This window comes from Numenius arquata, chromosome 7, assembly GCF_964106895.1.
Source record: "Numenius arquata chromosome 7, bNumArq3.hap1.1, whole genome shotgun sequence".
NCBI classification, from domain to species: domain Eukaryota; kingdom Metazoa; phylum Chordata; class Aves; order Charadriiformes; family Scolopacidae; genus Numenius; species Numenius arquata.
In genome coordinates, this window is record NC_133582.1 from 38,383,020 (window position 1) to 38,408,648 (window position 25,629).

The 25,629-nt window shown below is 41.6% G+C and overlaps 1 protein-coding gene across 1 annotated transcript in view; it reads left to right on the forward strand.

Moving 5' to 3' along the window:
* Positions 1 to 25,212, forward strand: part of DCLK3 (doublecortin like kinase 3) — a 30,391-nt gene extending 5,179 nt beyond the window's left edge. The window contains exons 2-5 of the mRNA XM_074150278.1: positions 10,713 to 12,601; positions 20,109 to 20,241; positions 21,871 to 22,038; positions 22,851 to 25,212. Of these exons, the coding sequence (XP_074006379.1) occupies positions 10,713 to 12,601; positions 20,109 to 20,241; positions 21,871 to 22,038; positions 22,851 to 23,047 (2,387 nt within the window). The 3' untranslated portion in view covers positions 23,048 to 25,212. The remainder of the gene's footprint in view (positions 1 to 10,712; positions 12,602 to 20,108; positions 20,242 to 21,870; positions 22,039 to 22,850) is intronic.
* Positions 25,213 to 25,629: the final 417 nt, after the last annotated feature.

Sequence of the window (25,629 nt, forward strand, 5' to 3'; positions counted from 1 at the left end):
TACAACATCTGTCTGCTTTTTAGTTGCTCTGATACTCTTTGCCCTCTAGGATTTCCCATAAACTCAGAGGTTTATGTCCCAAAACTGGCAGTGAAAAGGGAGTGAGAGAAATGGGCAGGGAGAAGGGAATAGAATCCCTTCTTCTTTCTTTCTAGAGTGAAAAATTGGGGGAGAATGAGAATGGGAGTTTATGGGACTAAAAGATTTGGAGTTCTCTAGTTTCCAGTTTGCACGACATAATTGATGTTTATTTTATTCTTAAAATAAGAATCCTTTCTTCTTAAAATAAAAAGCAGATAAGTTGAAGATAGGGTGCATGATGCAAAATTTTGAAGTCTTCTTGCCTGCCCTTGTGAGGGAGGGGTACAAAGAGGAGCGTCTCCCATACTCTTGTGCTCTAGGAGTAGCCTCTAAGAACATTTTCTTTCCCTCACAGCTGACACTTTGGCACTCGCTTAATGGGACCAGACATATTTGGCCGGGAGAAACTTTAGTTCTGTTGATGATGTGTGGGACAGAAGGAACCCAACTTGACACACAGCTGAGTTTGCAGGGCTGACAGTTAAAGGAAAAATAATATTGCTTATGAATTTAAGCATGCTTGATGTGAAATTGTGAAATATAACAAACTTGGAATCCTGTCATCTTAATTTTATAGGATCTTTTAGGGCTAAAGCTGCATATTTATGAGATATATTAGTCTGTGGTTTTGTTTTTTTTTTTTCTTTTCTTTTCTGTAGATGAGCCCAAATTAGTTTTTCTTTGGTGAACTCAGAATACTGCCTGAGCTGCTGAGTGATTTTGGTTTTCTACAAATTGGGTTAGACTGGGTCAGTGATTGATCTCCATTACACTAGTGCAAACCAGACATGGATGTGCTGGCATGAGTATGACTGGAGATGCCCATTAGGGTAGCAGAAATGATGTTATAGAAATTAAAGGGATTCCTTTTTTCTTTCTTTTTTTTTTTTTTTTTTATAGTGACAGTATTAAAATTATTCTTTAAAGATTCCAACTGATAAACGGTATTTGTAATATTGAACATGGTTTTGCCTTCCTTCTGCATCGATAGCTAATGCAGATAAAAATTCGTGCAAATGCCATGATGAGTTAATTTTTTTAATGTAATTGGATAAAATACACTTTGGTCTTCTAAAAATACTTAGATTGTGCTTATTTTATTTGGTTTAGTTAACCATGGTTATAATACCATATGATGTACAGTAATATTTTATTGCATAGTACATTTTAGAACTGCCTTACCATCAAGTGTATTCTGAACACTTACAATTTGTTCTATGTATTTGTTCAATGTATTAAAAAATTGTATTTCTATGACGCCAGGTACTTATATTATAACATTATCCAGCTAACAAAGTCAAGCCTTTATGACTATTGATTAGCAGTGCTGTCCCCACAACCCCTGTTCCTGTGCATTAAGATACAAACATTAATTACGCTATCAGACGCTGCTTTTTTCCCCCCCCAGGGTCTCTGGCTCCATCAGTGCATATGATGGACAAAGCTTACCTAATGAGCATCTACTTAGTGTTTACCCTGGCCGTTCGTGCCTTTCACTGCATGCCTTTTGAACCCTGCTGTTAATACGGGCTTATTAACTTGCGGGCTTTTCTGTCATGGCTATTGCTACAGCAACAAACCTGGATTAGCATCTCTGTGATACCTGTAAAGAGAGGGCATGAACTGCATTCTGTGGGAGTCAATGTGCAAAAAAAAGAAGGTTAAAAGTATTTTAATTTGGGGAATAATGCACCTTGAGATGCCCAGGTGCTGAAATTTAGCATGACTTAGCATTGTCTATGTGCTGTGTTATATTACCTTGTGTCTGAAGTACCTCTTCCAGTATATTCTCTTGCCTGTGCGAGCACTGAGCAGTTTTGCGGTTCAGGTCACAGGATATTGTTTTGGCCACCAGAATGTAATCCTCTCTGAGAAGTCTAGATTAAGTCGATTGCTTTGAAACTCTACGGAATTGGTTGAGAGAAAATTCAGTTTTTCAGGGCTTCACTGCTTTACACAGATAAACTATTCGTCCTCTGTTCTTTCACTACACGCTTTTCAGCTCTTCTAATTACAAAGGTTAAGGTCTCTATGGACAACACATTTTTTTATGGCACAGTCCTGATTCCAGTTTGTGTAGAAGAGGATCCACTGTATCATGGAGTAAGCATAGGAAAAACTGTATGCACTTCTAAACTATCTTGTATGCTTTTATGCAAGGAGGAATTGAATTCAAGTCATGCTGACAACTTTAATTTTGTCCCGTCTTAATGATGACCTTGCTAATGTTCTCTTAACGTAGTCACATGTTTGTGTGCATGGAGTTTTTCCTGTTCTTTAAAAAAAATAAAAATCAAGGTGAACTAATACGGTGACAACAAGAGCAGGTAGATGTCCTTTGTGATGAACTGCAAAGAAGCAGACTGTGAGGACACTTCTGTTACTGGCTCCCAATTCCACCCCTTTGCCGAAATTCATCATCCAACCTGACTTTCCAGCCTATTCTTATTCTCACCCTCACATTTTACCGCTTCCTTATTACAGTCTCCATCTGCTTCCACTGTGTCAGCAAAATTCATAGAAATTGCTATCAGCCAGTATCAAAGTTCATAGGAATTGCTGTCAGACAGTGTCTAACTACAGCCCTATTTACTCCATTCCCTGTAGTCTTGTCCCTGTCCTTCTTATAACTTCTTTACTCTTATCTTCCCAGTCCGATTCTTCACTAGGTTTCTTTTTTCAGTTCCAGTGTCTGGCCCTGCTATGTGCTGGCTGGCTTCTGGATGGTGATGCCAGAAGAATAATGCCCCTTCCAGTCCCCTCTCCTATTTCCAGCCTTTCTCTTCTCTCCCTGCAGGCTCCAGCTCCCTCTCCCAGCTCCTACTGTCTCTCCTTGTCACTTCCCAATAAACATCCATTTTTAATCCCTTTGCCATACCCTGTTTTTTAAGAGATTTCCAATCCTGTCTCTTTGCAAAGGCCAATTTGTCTTCCATAACACATGGCAGGATGGAGTGACCTTCTCCCTAGTCCTGTTTGCCTGTCTCGGTACGTATTTGTCTACAGGCTTAGCTTCCTTTGGTAGCAAAATCCCTGTGCTCCATGTTTTCTTCCAGTCTCCCTTCTGATGAGCCATTTCCAGTCTCTTCAGCTTCCCTTATTGACTCTCAGTCTCCCTGTGAGAAGCCTTCACTCGGTCCCAAACTTTTGATTCAACTGTTCAATGTCCACTTTTTCTGATTAGCGTTACTGTCTCTGCCCGATAGCTGGTGGGGTTTTTGAAAGCAGCCAGATGCTGACATCCCACCGGAATGGCTTGCATAATACCTCTGAATGCCCCATTTTCAGATGTTCCTTTCCTTCGTGGTCTGCTCTGTCTGCTTTTGTCTGAATTAAGCAGCTTTTACACGGAGGAGCACCGTGGGATTGCCAAGAGGATGGAGAGACAAACTGTTTTGTCAGTTCTGGTGCTTGACCCTCCTCGGACAGTTACTAAAGTGGCTGTTACAGGGGAAAAGACATCTTTGAAACTTGGCTTGACGCATGCTGAGGTCCTCAAGGTCCACCGTACCTCTGAGCCATGTGAGCCTTGGGAGCTTGCTCAGGCTGGAACTAGCAGGGACTGTCCTGCTGCATTTGACACTGTCTCGATCCAGTCCTTGTGAAGTTTTGACTTTCTTTTTCTACTCAAGATTTTATCTGGACAAAACTGCCACAGTGTGACTACCTTTCATTGTTGCTGAAGTAACCACCAGTTCTGACTCAAAATCTCTGCCTTAAAATCATAGAATCATAGAACTGTCCAGGTTGGAAGGGACCTTTCAGATCATCTAGTCCAACCATCAACCTAACTCTGATCAAAACCATCACTAAACCATGTCTCTAAGCACTATGTCAACCCGGCTTTTAAATACCTCCAGCGATGGGGCCTCAGCCACTGCCCATTCCAATGTGCAATAACCCTTTCCGTGGAAACATTTCTCCTGATATCCAATCTGAACCTCCCCTGGGGCAACTTGAGGCCATTTCCTCTTGTCCCGTGGCCTGTGACTTGGGAGAAGAGACCGACCCCCCCGGCTACACCCTCCCTTTCAGGGAGTTGGAGAGAGCGAGAAGGTCTCCCCTCAGCCTCCTTTTCTCCAGGCTGAACACCCCCAGCTCCCTCAGCCTCTCCTCACAAGACTTGTTCTCCAGACCCCTCACCAATGGTTTGTGAATTGGCTTTTAAAACCAAACCATCAGAGGCCGTGCTCCCTGCAGAAACCATTTTCTCTCTAGGGAGCACTTGTGCTCAGTTCAGTAGGTCCCGAGCTACTTTTTCCTGCTACCCATTTGAGCCCCCAAATCCCTGTGTGTCCCACCCTCCCTGCTTCTCTGGGCACTTGGTGTGGTCATTTGCCCTAGAAGACCATCATGTCTTCATCATCTGGAGCTCCGTATCGCTCTTGCAAGCCCATGTAAAATTTACTTGCTGTAAAAGGATGCCTGTGATCATATTTTCTTTCCGTGTGACTAATTAAGTACATTGAGGCTTGTCATAGTACTGCTTCGGTCTTGGCCACTAACAGTGCGCACTAACCCTGAAAGTTGCAACATTTAATAATTTAGAGCAAGAAGAGGAGATGAAGATGACACACTTCTAGAGGACTCGGATTGCATCCTGGAGCTGGCTGCTGATGCACACTGGTAACCTGTGTGAACTCCATACTTGGCTGCTCTGAGTTAAAGGCCAGAGACATTCTACACCCTCAAGTACTTTAAGATACTTGTCGATACTTAGACGTGAATTAAATGTTTTAGGTTCCAATTAAGATGAATATTTTTCCCTACGGCCTGTTTTTGCACGCCCTCAGCAGGAATTGCTAGGGCTTAAGGAAAAAACAGACATTTTTAATGCTGTTTTTTCCCTTCCCGTTTGAGATGATATTTTGTTTATTCTATATTGGGACCAATATATCAAAATGACTCCCAGATACACAATTCTTGTCACGTGCAACTTTACTAGCGTGAAGCATGCTGGTCGTGTTTTGGGGAGTTTTCACAGTTGATTTTTTAAGTAGAGGCTTTCATATTGATCCAAGTCCCTCTAAAGAAATTGCAGGACTTAAATAACACCATCTTATTCACAGAAAGTAATGCCATAACTAGATCCTATTTCAGTGTTGCCTTCTGTTTTAAATTGTGTTGTAATACTCCTTGTGAAAATTTAATTCCACTGCAACCTGTGACTTGATAGCAGAATTAGATGCTGGGTAAACCATTCAGTTAATTACTGAAACTGTGATCTCAAGCAGGAGAGCCAAGATGGAACACAAGATGAGTGGAAATATTTTAATTAATGAACAAAAACTTAGAGACTGATCAAGGGAAGGGATGAGTTTTGAAGGACAAACGGGAGCAATACATTTTTAATTGCAAGAATGGGTGACCTCTGGCAAACTCTGTTACTCTGCTGTTGTAGGGAGTGCAGTCAGGCAATTCCTTAAGATGCAGGTTGTTTGAAGCTCTGTATACACGTCTTATTCAGAGCTTAAGTCTTCTGGGTTTGCTCTACTTCGCTCCATGTCCAGAGTATGAGCAAAAACCCTACAAGGAAAGGCCTTCTAGAGGAGTTGCTGTGTTTTCCCCCCTATGACTTTTCCCTCCCCCTCAGTGGAATTCACAATGACTATCATAGAATCATAATATTGTCCAGGTTGGAAGGAGCCTTTGAGATCATCTCATCCAACCATCAACCTAACTTTGATAAAAAACATCACTAAACCATGTCTCTAAGCACTATGTCAACCCGACTTTGAAATACCTCCAGGGATGGGGCCTCAACCACTGCCCTGGGCAGCCCATTCCAATGTGCAATAACCCTTTCTGTGGAAACATTTCTCCTAATATCCAATCTGAACCTCCCCTGGGGCAACTTGAGGCCATTTCCTCTTGTCCCATGGCCTGTTCCTTGGGAGAAGAGACCGACCCCCCCTGGCTACACCCTCCTTTCAGGGAGTTGGAGAGAGCGAGAAGGTCTCCCCTCAGCCTCCTTTTCTCCAGGCTGAACACCCCCAGCTCCCTCAGCTTCTCCTCACAAGACTTGTTCTCCAGACCCCTCACCAATGGTTTGTGAATTGGCTTTTAAAACCAAACTATCAGAGGCCGTGCTCCCTGCAGAAACCATTTTCTGTCTAGGGAGCACTTGTGCTCGGTTCAGTAGGTCCTGAGCTACTTTTTCCTGCTACCCATTTGAGCCCCCAAATCCCCATGTGTCCCATCCTCCCTGCTTCTCTGGGCACTTGGTGTGCTCATTTGCCCTACAAGACCATCATGTCTTCATCATCTGGAGCTCTGTATCGCTCTTGCAAGTCCCAGTTTTCTTTGCTCTCTGCCCATGTGTGCAGCTTTGGTGGCACACGTGTTGCCCTTGGCCAGCCGTGCTGCCTCACCCCTGCCCTCCCACCCCAACAGTCCTCAGCAGCCTCCTCGGCCATGCTGCTCCCCTACGGTTTTCTGCCGCCTTCATCCTTTGCATCATCTTATATATCAATACTTGGTGAAATACAGGCATATATAGATAGATCTGTATAAGGATAAAAATAGACAGATGCATGCATCCATCCATATTAACATTTATAAGAAATATGTGTATTTGATAACTGGTAGCTCTCAGTCAGACAGTAAAAGAAAAACCACATTTTATTCTCTGATGTATAATTTGACAGTACTCAGACTCATTGAAGTGTTTCTGATCCCACCTCCCTCTTCCTCCATCTCCCACTTGTATATAAATATGGAAATGAGATTTTAAAGCTATGTGCATTGTAGCTATAGGATTTGTGTATGCGTGTGACCTTTGAAGGCTTTCTAGAAATGCTTGTTACTGCTTTAAGTGTCTGCACTTTCCTGACAGATTGAGGCTTGCTTCATGTGTATCAGTTAAAATAAATATAGCATGGCTGGAAAATAACTGAAATTCTGGCTGAAATAGTTGTAACAGGCAATTGAAATTAATTTTTTTTATTTTATGTAACATATAGTTATTGTAACCACCACTTGGACAAAATTTGACACTTTCATATTCTCAGAAAGCATTAGAAGATTACTTTAGGCATTGATTTAAGCATTCTTGTAATTTCCTTTTTTATCTTAGAAAAATAGTCAATATTGTTCTTATTCCTAAAATTATTATATATTAACATGTGGCTTGTGTCAAACTGTTTTTGGCTAGAAATTAAGCTGGTTTTAAAAGCACAAAACCACATTCAGGGATTGTTTTTAATAATTACATAACACTGCTCTTATTCCATTAGTTATAGAATTAAAAAATACACTTGGTTTCTGTTTAAAGCTTAGCCAGTTTAGTGAAGAAAGAAAGCATAATTTATGTTTGGGTAATTGAAACAATCAGCGGTGCAGTCAGGCACTTAAAATGAATGGTTTGTAGAAAGGTGGGATAATAGCAGCCTACCTGGGAGAAACTTAATCTGTGGGAAAAGTCGTTATTAATGCATCATTATTTTTGTGTTGAACCAAGATTATAAGCAGTAAAAACACCACGTGCTGTTTCCATAAGCAAGGCAATGCTTTGAAGACAGTGGGTATGCAAGAATCTGGAAATGTTGATTAAATTCAGAGCTTTGACAGTTCCCGGTAACCAACATGTTCTGGAGTTCATTTAGATTTCCGAGAACTATTATTACATCTGATTTTATTTATTTATTTTTTTCCCCCATTGACAGTAGGCTTTATTCTGGGTGGAATGTAAATATCAGATCGCTGAAGAATCACTAGCACATATGTAGTCATCTTTTGATAACGAGATCATCCTTAAAAAAGCAGAATGAAGACAGAAATAACTTGTACAACCACCGAGCATTAGTCACATGTGGCTCTTATATAATGCTTACGTCTTCAATCAGCGCGCTGGCAGCTGGGCTCCTTTGTGATATTTATTTGGAGGAGTAGTATATATCTCATTTAGCAGAGGAAGAAAATGAAGCCAAGAGTCAAGGTATGTGCTGGGGGGCACACAGCGCTCTAGCTGGTGAGAGTATTGCAACTAAGAAGTGTCACAGAATCACAGAATGCTATGGGGTTGGAAGGGACCTCTGGAGATCATCTAGTCCAACCCCCCTGCCAAAGCAGGTCCACCCAGAGCAGGTTGCACAGGAACTTGTCCAGGTGGGTTTGGAATGTCTCCAGAGAAGGAGACTCCACCACCTCTCTGGGCAGCCTCTTCCAGGCCTCTGCCACCCTCACAGCAAAGAAGTTCCTCCTCATGTTTAGCTTGAACTTCTTATGTTCAAGTTTGTGCCCGATAACTCTTGTCCTGTGTGTGGGCATCACTGAAAAAAGACTGGCCCCATCCTCCTGACACCCACCCTTTAAGTATTTATAGGTGTTGATCAGATCCCCCCTCAGTCTTCTCTTCTCCAAACTAAAAAGACCCAAGTCCCTCAGCCTTTCCTTCTAAGAGAGATGCTCCAGGCCCCTCATCATTTGATTGAACCACCCCTTTGTGGTTCTCTGCTGTCCCCTCTCCAGCAGTTCCCTGTCCTTCTTGAACTGGGGAGCCCAGAACTGGACCCAGTGCTCCAGATGGGGCCTCCCCAGGGCAGAGTTGAGAGGGAGGATGACCTCCCTCGACCTTCTGGCCACACTCTTCCTGATGCACCCCAGGATGCCATTGGCCGCCTTGGCCATGAGGGCCCATTGCTGGCTTGTGGTCATCCTGTTGTCCACCAGGACTCCCAGGTCTTTTTCCTCAGAGCTGCTCTGAGTGTCCATCATCCTGCATTGAGCAAAGCCTATGGCAGGGTGGAGGTCTGTAGCAGCGTCTCCTCTGTGCTTTCCCCGCTCAACCCCTGGCCTTTTGGATATGCTGTTTTTGAGGCAGGGCGAGTGAATGGTTGGACTCGATGATCCCAAGGGTCTCTTCCAACCTAGACGATTCTATGATTCTGTGATTGATTCTATGAATGTTGCAGCGTTTGTTGTAGGCTTTTGTTTGTTGAGGCCGTGTATCCTCTTCACTCTATTATGCCTTGATTAAAAGGACAAATAAAAACGCATGGTTTGAAATACTGAAAATGGCTTTTCAGCAGTTGACAACCAAACTGTAGGTGGCTTAAGTTTGCCAGAACTCTTGAACATGTATGTGTTAAGCCTGGCGCCAAGAGGAATGCTCATATGCGCAGATTTTCCTTTGTGTGGATTTCCCCACTGCGCTGTGACTATGTAATCATAGTAGCGTAGTAAAATAGGTGGGATTCTCTGGTGGATAAGCCATTTGTGTACGGGAATTTCTTTGCAGTGGTTTGGTAATCGTTCTGGCTGCTTTCTGTTGGCTTGGTCCTGTTAGTTCATACATATTTAAGCACTGGAACAGGTTGCCCAGGGAAGTTGTGGATGCCCCATCCCTGGAAGTGTTTAAGGCCAGGCTGGATGGGGCTTTGAGCAACCTGCTCTAGTGGAGGTGTCCCTGCCCATGGCAGGGGGTTGGAACTGGATGATCTTTAAGGTCCCTTCCAACTCTAACCATTCTATGATTCTATGATTCTATATTGAATGTTTGTTCGCAACCGAACTGAACTATTAAATGGAGTTGCAAGCACTCTGTGATCTCATTTTAAAAGTTTATTTCTTGAAGCTGAAATGAATTGCATTGCAATGAAAATTTAATCATAATAAGCACAAGAAACTAGAATACTTGAAGGGAACGTTTTTATTCTTGCCTTGTTGTTGTGTTTACAGGCGGTGAATTATGTTACAGCTTGGTTTGTCCATAACCATGTGTTATGTTTTCAGTTCTTCCTTTTCAAAATCTCACATAACAAATGGTGCTGTTCTCTTTGGTTGGTGTTCTCAGATGAAATATTGGAGGGAAAATTGTTAATGCCCCGAGAAGATATTCAGGACTTTGTGTGATTTTACGCAATTTTTAGAATAAAAAAAAGTCAAGCTAAAAACCAGGACTCCAATTATCAAACGAAACTACGATGGCCTTTCTTTAAGAAAAATAATTAGATTACATTGCTATTAAATGTATTATAAAATTGCTGTAAAATGACAGCAAAATTAATGCCTTTTAGAAAGAATCTCATTTACTTAATTTGTTAGAGAAGTACAGAAACTAAATGAATGGCCCAGGGAAAGTGAAGAGGAGATAATTATCTGTAAGAATATAAGGCTGCACACACATAGTCATCTGGTAGCAATTTTAAAACAGAAGTAATTAGTTTCTTTTACTTCACGCAATGTAATTGTGGAACTTGTTGCCACAGAGTTTAGAGAGGCCAAAATTGTAACTGGGTTCAGAAAGGAATTGAGTGTGTTCATGGTAGGTAGATTTGTAAGACAGTGCTAAACAATCTGGATGCAATCCTGGCACAAGTAATCCCATTTTTTGACGTTTTCTGGAAGATGGGAGGATTTAGGAGAAGGATCTATTTGTTTCCAATCTTATTATTTTTTTTTAATAGCATTTCTCTGTCACAAAGCGCATTCACATTTTCTCACAACCTTGAAAATGTTTGTAGATATGTGTATGTGGAGTTGCTCCTTAGTGGCAGTTTAAGTTCTTTGTAAGCGTTGAATACGCTTATCCTTACTCTCTGAGGTCACATACACTGATATGTAGAAAACTATTACTCAGAAAGATCTGATGAAGCAAAATGAATAATACGCCTGTTCTTTGTTTGCTTTAGGACACCGAGGCTTGTTTGACCATTCATCACACAATGCAAGCTCAAAAGTAAAAGAGAGGAAACTACATGGGACTTGCCCTCCTATTGGTCGTGGGAACTATGGAAAACCATGTTTGAGTGAAAGCAGTCATAGGTCCTCATTTTTTAATCCCCGGAATGGTTTTCACACGATACATTCAGAGCACAGTCCTGTGAAGCCGAGGATTATTACAGTGGTGAAACCTGGTGGACGCACGCTCAGAAGGATAACCTTGCTTCTCAACAGGAGATCGGTCCAGACCTTTGAACAGCTGATGGCTGACATTTCAGAAGCTCTGGGATTTCCACGCTGGAAGAATGACCGTGTGAGAAAGCTTTACAATCTGAGAGGCAAAGAAATCCAAAGCGTTTCTGACTTCTTCAGGGAAGGCGATGCGTTCATAGCTATGGGGAGGGAGCCCCTCACTTTGAAGAACCTGGAAGTGGTATTACAAGAGCTTTATCCTGAAAATCCTTATGCTGCTAGTGCTGCCGTTCAGCAGAATGAGGAACAGTCCCAAAAACTGAAGAGCAGACTGTATGACAAGGCTTCAAAAGTGGACAGTGGCTTTGATGAGACAGAAATTACCAAGAACTGCAGTGATGGCATGTCTCCCAAAATGGTAGCTGGACACGAAGGAAAAAGTCAAGCCAAGACAAAGCAAGAGGAAAAACTGAAAAGCAGAAGAAAGTGGACTAGAGAGAGCTGGGGTGGTGAGCAAGGAGTGAAGCCTTCTAGAAAAACCCGAGAAAGCGAGAGGTACCTTAACCACGAGAGAAGTCCTGAGGAGGGATTAGAAGAGAGTTCGGAGGAGGTGTTGAGATGTGAGAAGTGTGAACAGGAAAGGCAGGCCAGACAAAAGTTGCAAAGGGAAAGGCAGGCTGAGGCCTCGTTTGAGAACAGAGACCTGAACACTGGTGCATGTCAGAGGTACCATGTAGAAAGAAATGCAAAAATCAGGAATTGCCGAAAATCTTCAGAAACTTGTCTGGAAGGTGAGGAAGTTGGTTGGAAAGATAATGGCTGTAGGAGGACATGGAAGTCCCTACATAAGAATGTTAATGAAGTGCTGGAGAAGCAAAAAAGGAGCATTGAGAAGGAAAGGGATGTGGAGAAACATGAAAACCATGGGAAGGAAGTAGTGAAAATCAGGAAGAATGCTGTGGAAGGGCTGCAGCTAACTCATGAAGGAAAGGAAGAGAATGGAAGTAGCTGCATAATGAACCAAAGTGGTTGGCTAAAGAAGGACACTCTGAGGGATGCTGAGAAACCATCTAAAACACATAGGGAGGGCAGAGAGGGACAAAGGGCTAAAGAGGAGGGTGCCAGGAGAGAGGGGAATATTACTTGTAGAGAGGGCGATATGACGCGACGAGAGAAAACAGGGGAGCGCAGAGTGAATAAAGAAGACAACAAGGCTCAGGGACTGGAAAACACAAGCCGGAGGCACGCCATTAAAAGCAGAACCGATGTGGAAAAACACTATGAGATTGGCAGAACTATTGGAGACGGGAACTTTGCAGTGGTAAAGGAATGTCGCCACTGTGACTCCAATCAGATCTATGCCATGAAAATTGTTGATAAATCCAAGCTGAAGGGGAAAGAGGACATGATGGAAAGTGAAATTCTGATCATTAGGAGTCTCTCTCATCCCAATATAGTAAGCTTAATTGAAGTGTATGAGACAGAAGCTGAGATCTACCTAATCCTAGAGTATGTCCCAGGAGGGGACTTATTTGATGCAATCATAGAAAGCGTGAAGTTCACGGAGCACGATGCTGCTGTCATGATCACTGACCTGTGTGAAGCTCTGGTTTATATTCATGGCAAGAGCATTGTCCACAGGGACCTCAAACCAGAGAATCTTTTAGTAAGTATTGACACACACCTCGCATATGTGCAGGAGCTGAATTTATTTTCCTCTTAGTTGTGGATCTTTGAATATTTTTAAGCGAATACTGTGCAGAGATAATGTGTTGTGGCAGGACTGTTTAGAAAATGGGTACAATTTTGGAACAAAATTACCGTTACAGTTTACTTCGTGTAGATCTGCTATGCATTGCAGAAAGCAGTGCTTGCAGATAGAAATTCAAATGAAAATGACCTGGCTTTCAGGGGTAGTGAGCATTTGTATTTTTCTGGAAATCAGGCCTGTTACTTAGTATCTGACTTTTAGGTATGCAAGGATGAATTTTTTTTGCATGACATGTGCACTGAATCATACGGCATCCTCCTCGCAGACCAAAACTTATTAAAATTGCTAATTTAGCTTGTTTATTTGGTGGACTTTTTGTCCACTGCAGTCACTCACGCTGCACACTACTGTGATAGTCCTCTACTGTAGTGACTTCTATTTTGTGACAATTTGTTTTCTTAGGAGCAGAAGTATGATGCAGTTGATTGAAATAACCTGACAGTAAAATGCGAGTGTTTTGATGAAATACAGCGGTAAAGTCAGCTCAAATACTAACTTCATGCCAAAAAGAAAAGTTCTTTTTTTCCATCACATTTCTGAGGCTCCATTCTTTGCATCCGGCACTGAAGTCAATGCAGTTACTCACATGTGTGAATATGCAGAGAAATGTTTGCAGTAGTGACTCTTGACAAGACACCCATTGTAGAACAGTAACAGTAAGCAACTCTCCCTTGCTAATTATGTGTTAGACTCACTAGGGTTCCAAATTTCCTAGTAGATAAATACCAAATATTTGCCAGTCTCTAACAAATTGTATTTAATCTGCTGGCTGAAGATCATAGTTAGTCAGAAAAAAAGTAATAGATGATTTAGTCCTATGTACCGTTCAGTTCTTTAAGGGAGTTAATTTTGGGAAGAAATCAGAGTGGTTTTCTGGAGGAAAGCAGTAGTGTAGCCTGTAGGACATGCAGAGATTGAACAAGGCTGGACCTGAACAGTTTGTTCCCAAACCTGTTGACTAAGCAATAGTATCTATACCAGGTCTTGCTATGCATCCTGTTTAGTCTGATGAAAATCCTTAGTATGTGGTCTGTGTATAAATAAAAGGTGGTGAGTGCAAGTGGCTGCTTTGCAGGAAGAAGTAGGCTTGTAGGCCCTGCCTTCATGCCTCGTTTTACCTTGAGAACAAAAGTTCACTTAGAACCGCAGGGCTTTTTCCAGAAGCTGTTTTTCCATTATGAACCAGTCTCTGCTCCTTCCTATTTGCTGAAAATAAGCTAGTGAAACACCTGAGACCAGATGCTTCGTTTTCCTCTATAATATGTAATCATCGTGGAGATGCAGGTAAGTGAAGAGAGGCTAGATACAGGTCCATTCTGGTTGTTTTCACATTTAATTCACGGCACTGCAAAACAGAGATTGCTGGGCAGCAGCGAAGTTGTGTGGCACTGAAATAATCATGTTGCCCATTCTGATGGTCAGAAGATATTTTTCAAGGACAGACTGGCCCCCACCTGTAGGTATTTTGTCATATGAAAACAGTCTTACCCAAACACTATGGGAAAGAAAATTGTCCCTGTTTCGGTTTCACCTTGGTGCTAATTGGCTGTGAACACCTTTATTAGATATCATTTACATAAAGCATCCTTTTGAAAAGTTGGTCTGTTCAACAAACCAAATGAGTTTATAAGCTCTTGATAGTGTTGGATAGCTCAGGTTCTATCTAATAGGCATCCTTATAAACAATGACTGTTTGAGAAAGATTCTGGCTTTTCTGACTTTTTAATGTGCTGACTCTGCCTCCTCACAGTGACCGGAGCAGTAATAGTGGAGTAGGAAGGAGAACTGCAACTAATCTTAACGTCAGCCACTGCGGAACAATAATGAACAGTATTGAAGCAAATTTCACAGGTTCATCTCCTGTTGGTCTGTCAGGGGCTGGGGGCAGCCTTCTGGAGAGAAAGCACAGTGCTGGAATTGCTGGCGTCTTGCAGGGATGTCCTTGGTTTTGGGATACCTCTTGCTTCACTTCAGATTCCTACACTGCAGATGTTTAAGTCTGAATTAGTCTCCTTAGACTTTCTTTGTTCACAGAGGGCAGAAATGGGTATATACTTTTAGACTGTGGACTTGTTCGTTCTATATTGGAGTCTTAGAATCATAGAATCACAGAATAGTCCAGGTTGGAAGGGACCTTTCAGATCATCTAGTCCAACCATCAACCTAACTCTGATCAAAACCATCACTAAACCATGTCTCTAAGCACTATGTCAACCCGGCTGTGAAATCCCTCCAGGGATGGGGCCTCAACCACTGCCCTGGGCAGCCCAGTCCAAGGTGCAATAACCCTTTCCGTGGAAACATTTCTCCTAATATCCAATCTGAACCTCCCCTGGGGCAACTTGAGGCCGTTTCCTCTTGTCCCATGGCCTGGGACTTGGGAGAAGAGACCGACCCCCCCTGGCTACACCCTCCTTTCAGGGAGTTGGAGAGAGCGAGAAGGTCTCCCCTCAGCCTCCTTGTCTCCAGGCTGAACACCCCCAGCTCCCTCAGCCTCTCCTCACAAGACTTATTCTCCAGACCCCTCGAATCTTGTCCTTTCTTTGTCTTGTCAACTGTTTTTCCCTAACCCTTTCCAGCAAATGGGAAATGGAAAAGATCCTTGGTCTGTTTTACTGAGGAAGTGTGTTTGTCTACAGCGAACTTGCTTTGTGTGAGAATCTAACCCTGTTCCTAATGATTTTTGAAACTACTGGCTAATTTCCATCAGAGTTGGCAGAGAAAGAGCAAATTGAGGACGGAAATATTTCTGTAACTTTCATGAAAATAAGCAGCTGGGAAAAGAAGGAAAACTTTCTGTCCCTGCAGAGGAAAAGGTGGAAATACACTTTAATGTCTAGTGAATAGTAAAATTATTGACACAGGAGAAAGTTGGAAACCTGGTTTAATTACTAGTTCACTGCACTACTGTTCCTCTTACGGAACTGTCCTCTAGTTATAAACTTCTGGAACACTCCACCAGCATCCCGTTTTGTTTTCCCCCTCCTTCTTTCACTGCTGTGTCTGCCCCCCCTGCAGCGATCAGACTCCTTGCAGCATAGCTGTGAGGCAGAAGGGGGGTGACTTGCACTACGAAACCAAAATGTGTTTGACAGCTGGTGCTTTGACTCCCTCCCGTCTGCTGACAGAATCACCTCAGCGAGAAAACCTTTGCTACGAAGGGTGAGCAATGTGGTGCTTTTGGTCCCAGAAAAGAAGGCAGTCACTTCTTCAATGCTACGCAGAGGAGCAGAATTTGCTGGCAAGGTTTTTAGCTAAGGGACTGTGTAATTCTACAGGTATTTCTTGAGCCGTGAGTGAGAAATTTCAAAGTATAGTCATGCTTTTCCAGGTTATAACTGTAAAAGACACAAAGTCACCTCCTTGCCTGCTTTTAGAGGGAAGGGTTTTGTTTGTGGTTGTCTACTCTTGTACGCTTCTCAAACATACTAACATGGTAATTGTTTAACAGTCAGCTTCGTAAATGATGTGTGTTACAGTTTTTTTATGCATTTGAGCTTCCTCCTTGCCTTTTTCTTTCTCTCGTTTTCATATATGTATGAGAACTTCAAGTATTGCCTTTCCATCTTTTAACTTTGCTTTTGTGACATTGTCTACATGTACACAAAGCACTGCCAGAGGTTTCCAAGTGCATTTGAATTAAAATCATGTTTAACCGGTTACCTATCAAAGGGCTTTCAGTATGATAAATGTACACAGGGAAGTTTCTGTAAGATTTTTTTATAGAAAGTCTTCTAGCTAGCAGCAAGGGATGTCTGAAATTCAAATGTGTAAACAGTACTTTTTCTTTAGCACTATGTATTTCAAATATACAAAAAGTTCCATGGGCTAGCTTGCTTTTGTGATGTCTGTAAGAAGAATCTGTGCTACCATATATATGTGTTTCTGTATGAGAAATATTAATGCCATGAATCATCATCTTAAACAGCCTGATGGATTTTACAAGGTAGACATGAAAACAAACAAGAGCATGAAGGACTGGGAGTCATCAACAGACAGGAGAAAAGGAAAAAATCAGTTTATCCCTTCTTTGAAGCTGAACTCGGCTTTGTTATTATAATCTTCTGGATGTGTGGCTGGGAAAGCTAGAAATTCTCAAACAATATTCTAATATCCTGCTGTAGCATCTGTGTTTGAAGGAGTAGTGAACAATTCTGACTGCTTTTAGTTCAAGACTACCAGGTACTGGCTTGCCTTGCAGTTGGGCCTTTTGGGCCCCTTCCCACAAAAAAGACATTGAGGGGCTGGAGCGGGTCCAGAGAAGGGCAACGGAGCTGGTGAGGGGTCTGGAGAAGAAGTCTTGTGAGGAGAGGCTGAGGGAGCTGGGGGTGTTCAGCCTGGAGAAAAGGAGGCTGAGGGGAGACCTTCTCGCTCTCTCCAACTCCCTGAAAGGAGGGTGTAGCCAGGGGGGGTCGGTCTCTGCTCCCAAGTCCCAGGCCATGGGACAAGAGGAAATGGCCTCAAGTTGCCCCAGGGGAGGTTCAGATTGGATATTAGGAGAAATGTTTCCACGGAAAGGGTTATTGCACCTTGGACTGGGCTGCCCAGGGCAGTGGTTGAGGCCCCATCCCTGGAGGGATTTCAAAGCCGGGTTGACATAGTGCTTAGAGACATGGTTTAGTGATGTGGGGGGTTCTTTTGTAGGGTTTTCTTTTGGTTTTTTTATCAGAGTTAGGTTGATGGTTGGACTAGGTGATCTTAAAGGTCCCCTCCAACCTAGACGATTCTATGATTCTGTGAAGGACATAAGTAGTCGTATGGCCTAAATTGGCTGTCAATAGAAAATGCACTGAATACTGGTCTTTCTTATCTTAATTAACTCTACAGGCAGGTAAGACAAGGCAACACTTTTAAATGGAATTTTGGAACCATTCTTTGTAGTCTTGAATGCAGAAACAGTAATAGCTGTCTTTTAGCTGTCACGGTAAGGCTGATACATTCATTTAATGTTACTGGTTTTGCTTTGTTCTCACCATTTCAGAAAGTCTATACTGTAGATGTCAGAGGCTAGATTTCTCTGGAGCATGTCGTACATTTATGTGATACTGCTCTGAGTAAGTAGTCTGGCCTCAGGAAGGAATAAAAGTGACCTGAGAAGCTTTTGTTTCTACAGCGAAGCATCTTTGCATGCTCAAGGTGATGCTAAGGTAGATTGGAGAATACAAAGCTGGGGTTGAAGGGAATGCTCGCTCTGTCCAAACTGACCGAGTTGTTCTGAGCACAGCGTTAGTGAAGACGCTGAGGAGTTCTGGAGGGAGGTTTTCAGGTGTGCTGACAGGTTACACGCTGTCTTTGAAATGGTTGCCACAAAGCTGTGAAAATATACCCACGGCACGTGCTGTTGTACTTGTTCGGGTGTCAAGTGAAACGAAAGCTCCGTGGTTTTTCCCTGGAAGAACAGATGGTGCAGTGTTGCCACCTTGTGCTGCGAGGAGAGATTAGGAGTCTGGCATCCTGAGAAAAGAAAAAATGGAACAGTTTACTTTACAAAGCAAGACATTGCCTGCTGATTTTTGGGATTGGGATTAAGACCAGTGTGTTCTCCACCCTTTCCACCCCCCTGCTGGTTTCTAAAAGTTTATCTAAACATTGCAGTATTATTTGTACGGTAGCGTGCAGGGTATTAGTTGAAATTTTCTTATGTAATTTTAAAAGCCATTTTTATACAACAGGAAAATATATTCGTGCTCATATTTTCATAGTACATATAAAATGGAGCATTTCAACTGTGAGTTTTTTGGAATTCCACCACTATTACACTTATTGTTAAAATATAAATCCTGTGGATAGATGCTGCTCGAGAAAGTAACTCTTACCTTTGTAATTCATTTTTCTTTTTTGTCAGCTATTGTGTCCACAGTGTATCACAGCAAAAAATCATCATGAAGTTGACTAATGAAATAGAGAAAATGGCTACAACATGTTAGCTTTCTCCTACAGAAGTTTTGACTGCCTGGTTGTAGTAAACTTTATTTTCAGTTTCATGCTGAAAAATATTTTGTCTTAGAAAAACATAAAAAAAACCAAATGTTTTGCTCAATCAAAACTGGAAGAGTGTTTGTATTTTCTATATAGAAGGAAAAAAAAAGGGATTAATAGGCTATAATGTATTGTTTTGTAATATAATATTTTTTCTTAAAAAAAAAAAAATACCAAACCTTCTTGCTTAATCAAAATTGGATGAGTGCTTACAGTTTCTATAAAGATGATGGGCAGAGATTAGTCAGCTGTAATGTAGAAGAGCACATTTTGTCCCATCTGTGCCCTTAGTTGTCTTGTAATAGAGACCATCCTGAATTTTTGGCTTTCTTAAGCACTGTCTGATACCGAAGTGTGAGGTGTTGAAGCATGGAGTGTACCTGTCGCATCAGATTCCAGTTTCTCCATTCAGAACCTGACTCCAGGTTTCTTTGGCTTTCTTGTAGATATTTTAGCTGCTGATCTGTTCCCTATAGTAAAAGGGAAAGACAGTATCCTATAGAGGATATCCTGTCCCTATAAAGATAGACAATTTTTCATTTAAAGCAAATTCATGACATTTTTTGCCTCTTAAAAAATATTTGAGTATCGGTCACCAGTATTAAGAGTACTGATGTGTTTAATTGTACCGCTACATTCTTCAGGACTTGGCCTTTGAATATTTTCTTAACAGTGTTTCATTAACTGCATTACAAAATAGCGCTAAAGACCCACGCCTACAAAATTAGAATGGGAAGAAGTGTTTTGCTTACTTCCCAGGTGGATGCAGGAGATGGGAACTGCTTAAAAGACCCATTTAGGAGAACAGTTCTTCATGGATCCATGTCTCCAACTACTCACATTACAATGTGATGACTGTGACTCGTTTATTTGCCGGGCAGCAGGTAGAGTAGCAGAGTAACTTGCGAAGAAAGTAAAGCTTTTGTTTGTTTGTTTGTGGGTTTGGTTTTCTTTTGGTGAGACTGGTGTGATGGAGATACACTTTTCAAGAGGCACTGTAAAGTCAGTAGCTTACCTGGGAATATCACATTTAAGCATAAAGACGCCCACAGCATTGTTCTTTGCTTTCCCAGGGGAAAAGAAGAGTTTACTTCCCCAAGAGGAAACAATAACATTTAATTGACTCTCAGTTATTTTTTGTCTTCCTCCTTTTCATTTCTTGGAAATTACAGTGTGCCAGAGTTTATACAGCAAAGTTTTCTTTTTCCATTACTGCTTGTCCTCTTAAATATATGCAGCATCTCAGTATATGGGGGGGGGGGAGCAACTTTCTGTTTATCCAAATACTGTTTCCATTTCATGTTGCTTTACTTTAAGGCACTATTATTAGAACTTCTTCCTGTTTATCATTAATTAATTCCTTTATCTTTTGCTGTCTTAAAATGGATGTGGCCTAAATATATGTATTTTTTGTTGAGTATAGGTTCAGCATAATTCAGATAAATCTACTACACTGAAACTAGCAGATTTTGGCCTCGCAAAGCAGGTTACGAAACCCATATTTACCGTGTGTGGAACACCAACGTATGTTGCCCCCGAAATACTTGCGGAGAAGGGTGAGTGTATATATTTATAATTTGCCATAAATCATACAATTACTCTGAACTTCCTAACCATGGAAATACTCCAGAATGTTTCAGCCTACTGATACAGGGTAGGAGGTTGGCTAGCAGTGTAGTCTGTGAAAGGAAATGAAACCTTTTAGCTTTTGATAAACATATGCATGACGTCAGTCATGTTTGCATTATTAATGTCTATGCTAATGTAACACTGATTTCCAAGCAGAAAAGCCATGAAATGTCATAGATGGTCATTGCTGAAGTGGGTAAATAAGAAAAAGTTCATGTTGCAGCCTGAGAGTAGTCAGCTCCATTTCATGACTGTGACCCAAACAACTTTCCAAGGCCCTGAAAGATGCAAAAACATTGTGAACGTGTACGTTAACAGCAGCCCTGAGGAGAAGGACTTGGGGGTGTTGGTGGATGAGAAGCTCAACATGAGCAGCAGTGTGCGCTGACAGCCCAGAAAGCCAACCGCATCCTGGGCTGCATCAAAAGCAGCGTGGCCAGCAGGTCGAGGGAGGTGATTCTTCTCCTCTACTCTGCTCTCTGAGACCCCAGCACTGTGTCCAGCTCTGGAGTCCTCAGCACAGGAAGGACATGGACCTGTTGGAATGGGTCCAGCGGAGGGCCACAAAGATGATCGGAGATCTGGAGCACCTCTGCTGTGAAAACAGGCTGAGAGAGTTGGGATTGTTCATGCTGAGAAAGTTTGCGGTTGTTCAGCCTGGAGAAGAGAAGGCTCCAGGGAGACCTTATAGCGGCCTTCCAATATCTGAAGGGGGCTACAGGAGAGATGGGGAGGGACTCTTTATCAGGGAGTGGAGCCATAGGATGAGGGCTGATGGTTTTAAACTGAAAGAGGGGAGATTTAGATGAGATATTAGGAGGAAATTCTTTCCTGTGAGGGTGGTGAAGCACTGGAACAGGTTGCCCAGGGAAGTTGTGGATGTCCATTCCCTGGAGGTGTTCAAGGCCAGGCTGGATGGGGCTTTGAGCAACCTGGTCTGGTGGGAGGTGTCCCTGCCCATGGCAGGGGGGTTGGAGCTCGATGATCTTTAAGGTCCCTTCCAACTCTAACCATTCTGTGATTAAACTTATGTAACAACCTAAAACGTGTTTCGCATCAGAAGAAGTTTTGGAGATTTCGTATCCAAAAAGATTCAGTCCTGGAAAGGATTCAGTTTTGTTTATGACTCAAGCAAAGCTATTTCTGGGTTTTGTTCTGTGGAGCTGGGTTGCACATCTCCACTTATATTCAATTTCAGTCAAAACTTGGCACTCTCTTAGTGCTTTTTTGAAGGGAATCTGAGGAGGACTATTTTAGAAATATATGCTGTGTTTTCTCAATTAGTCTCCGATTGACATTGGCCTTGTGAGACAGTGTTTGTGAAACATGTTGGAGAAGAGAGGCACTTTGTGAGAGCTGTAGTTATTAACAGACAGAGCAGCTCAGCTTGTATGAGTGGTGTACCAGCCACTTATTCTTCTACTGACTTCATCTTTTTTAGAAACTGAGCAGAGCTTCTGTGTTTCTTGGAAGACAGAATGAAATAGAAACAGTTCCCTATAAGTTACGAGTTTTCTCTCTGAAACAGGACTTTTGGTTTGTTTTTTCTTCCTTAGGCTATGGGCTCGAAGTAGATATGTGGGCAGCTGGTGTGATCCTTTACATTCTGCTCTGCGGTTTTCCCCCTTTTCGCAGTCAGGATCGTGATCAAGAAGAGCTGTTTCAGATCATACAGCTGGGTCACTATGAGTTCCTGTCCCCATACTGGGACAATATTTCTGCAGGTAAGATTCAGCATGTGTAGCAGATCTGAGAAGCAAAGAACTCCCTTTTGTTCAGGGCAGTGAGCTCAGTGAACGTGGGGTGTCTTATAGGTCTCTCTTTAGTTTGGTAGTATTGATGGCTGTGAGTCTGAATATGAGATCTGATTGATTTAATGGATTGCTCCTTTCCTGAGGCAAGGGCAGGGATTTTCCTCACCTTGCTTACGTGAATTATCTCTGTAGAAAATGTAACAAAATAATCTCCAGGGTTATGTTGGATTGTAAAGGTGTGTGCAAAAATCTCAAAAGCTGAGAATGAAATCCTTGCTCTGCAGAACACAGTGTGGATTTTCTGTTGAGATCAATGGGGTCTGCACATAGTAGTTTTTTTCCTTCTTGCAGGCTAGTACAGTGTCTTTTGTGTGCTCTTCAAAAGCTGAAACTCTAAAAGCCCTCTCTCCCTATACAGTTAAAGAACTTTCTCAACAGCATTCTACGACTTTTATGCTCCTTGAGGGGTGAGACCCCCAATGCTAATTCCTGTGAATCTGGACACCTCATGCTTTCGACACACTTTCAAGATCTAATTTCCTTCACTTTCTCCTCTATTTCTGAAGGGGAGAATGATACCAGTAAAAGATATGCTGGAGATTTAACATCTCCTGTCACTAGTTCTAAATCCAGTTGTTGGAATATCTTCTGGGGATAGTCACAAAAGTCATTATGGTAAAACTAATAAGAAAAAATAAGAAGGATGTTTTGTGTAGTATAACTGTCAGCATCATCACGTCACTGTTCTTTTTCCCTCTTTTCTTTTCTTTCTTTCATAATAGCAGCAAAAGACCTCATAACCAGGCTGTTGATAGTGGATCCCCAGAAGCGCTACACAGCACGACAAGTACTTCAGCACCCTTGGATCAGAACAGCTGGAAAAACTAACAGCAGAAATTTGCAGAGGGAAGTGACAATAAATATTGAGCGTCATTTCCGGGCCCAGCGCCGAAAGGAAGTTGCAGATGAGAACACATGAAATCTCTTCAAGCTCATTTAGTCTTCTTTTTATTGATTAACAAATTGGTTAAGTTTTCTTTTCTAAATGAATTTGGCCTTTGGTGTATAGCTGTTGCTGGCCATTGCCATGCCTTTTTGGTTTTTGATTCTGAGATTCTGAAGAAGGACAGAGATCAAATTCGCATCCACGTCCCTCTGATGTTACTTGGGAGTCTCTCTGTTGACAGCAGAGGGGAGTAGGTGTTTCCTGGAGGGTATCTGTTGTTTTTGTTTAAATACTGATTTGGGGTATTACATTACAAAATGTATACCTTTTTAGATGACAAATAATTTGCTTCTGTGGCTGACATGAGTGACGGCTGTGAAATGCTTTCTCTTGTCTCTTTTTGTATGATACCTTCCAGGAGTTTTCTCTTTATAGTGTTTTCAAAATTACTGTCTGCATACACATCCTGCACTAATTCTCTAAATTGTCTTTTCACCAATTCTTGCTAGTAATGGAGAAGGTGAAGAAATAAAAAAAGTAAATATATTCTTTAGCTGTAGGATATGCTAAATAAGAAGGAAGATACTATTTATTAGGTTGTGAGGGAAGAAAAATCCTTATAGACTAAATCAGATATTTTATGATACCTCCCTTGGCAACATCTTTTATTGGATGCTCTTGGCAATAGACTGTACAATGTTTCTGTTAAACTGTGGTAGTGCTGTGTAGCGTAGCAGTTTCATTTGTTTATGAGAAGAAGTGGAAGATATCATGGCTGGTATCTTTTCAAGACTGTACTAATAACTTTCAAAGTGCTTTTCTTCCTATTCTGGGAAGTAGGAAGCTAAGCAATTCTAAGGGAACTTTGGTTCTTTTCCCAAAGGTGTAGTTATGGAATGATAAACGTTTTTTCATACCGCTTTTTTTTTTTTTTTTTCTTAGGAGCCATCCACAGGCATCTGTGACTCTTCTGTGCAAAAGGAGAAGAGAGTAGGGAAGCTGCTTTTGTGACTTGAGTTAACCCTTACCTTCAGGGTTCCCCTTTCATCAACACAGTTCAACACTGAATTGCTTTTATACACTCTTTGAGTGTAGTTTAATGATTTTCAAAATTTTTTTTCCCCTGTTGCCTTCCCTGGGGACTCTTTCTCCTTGCTTCCATGAGAATGGCCAGTGGGATGAAGTTGCATTACAATTCAGCTTGGGGAAAAAAACCAGCTTGTTGGCTATGGAGAAGTCTCCCAAGGGAAGCGTCAGATGCTTCATTGCATATGTTTTTTACAGTTTGTTTGGATGCAGTTTTAAAGAAATCCTGGGGCTGGAAAAAAAGGTCCTGAGAAGGGCTGTGACCTAGAACAGCTTTTGAATCTCAGAATTTTTGGTAAACTAATCAAATCCAAAAAAGCAATTGAGTTGTCTGTTTTATAATGCTTTGTCCATGAGTTCCATGTGCCAGCAAATAATATTGATGTTAAAATATCAGTGGTATTAGCACCGAATTCATAGCTTGTAGAAATTAATGAGGGTATTTTACAATGGCAGAGCTGCTGCTCTGCCTATGTATTTCATAGTCAGAAATGTCTAAAGCATTTCAGAATCAGTAGAACATTTTCATAACTAAATGAACCAGAGTGTCATTTTTGGTGAGTGCTAATATTTAATGTGAACTTTCTGAATTACCAAAAAGTGTGGGGTGCTGTCATCATGTTTCCGTTTCAATTTATGACAGTTTTGCTGCAAGAATGATATATGAAAGTAGAGACAACTTGGCTCTTAAAGGAGAATTGCACTTTCAATTGAATTGGCTTATTTTTACTACATATTGTAATAACACTTGCTGTGGAGTTCAAGAATTTGTGAAACAAAGCAGTCAAATCTTTACCGTATGCCCAAGTAGTACTTGTATGATATGTCATACCTCTGATTTAGAGGCCCTGAGTCAGGAAAACTTCCCTTTTCCTGAAAACAAGAATGGATTTAACTGCTTTCCTGAGTTAAGTCTACGTGTAACCTCATATTTTAAATGCATTACATGGTCTTTGAGTACTAGTAATAACTTCTCCTCTGTTAATTTAAGTCTATTTTGGATAGGAAACTGTGGAAAAATAGCTTCTGACTTGCAATATTATATTTTGTAATTATCTTATTTTTAATATAGTTGTTTGGGAATAAAGTTTGAAGTGACAAAAAAATACTTTAACAACAACGAATCTGCTGGTTTGGAGATTGTGTTACGAGTTGCCTTTTTCACCTTTAAGAACCTGTCTACAGCCTTATTCATAGCGCATAAGACAGAGAATTTGCTTGTAATGAATATAAAAGTAATTATTTTTTCAAAGATTTTGTTTTTCTCTGAAGTTCTGTGGGTCCCATGGACTGTTCTGCGTGCTGTCACCGCATTGCATCTGTAAGTACAGACACTGCTGTGGCAGTGGTGAGGGGCTTGGTTTGTGTTGTGGGTGATGCTAATAGACATGTGGCATTAGGCCCTGCTTCTTCAGGTTGGAGGCTTAAAAAGCTTCCAGGTGCTTCTCAGGGTTTTTGCCTCCTTCTTTCTCTCTCCTATTTAGATATTCCTTCTTTCCTCTTTCCATTGCTTCCAGTGCTCTGCCTCG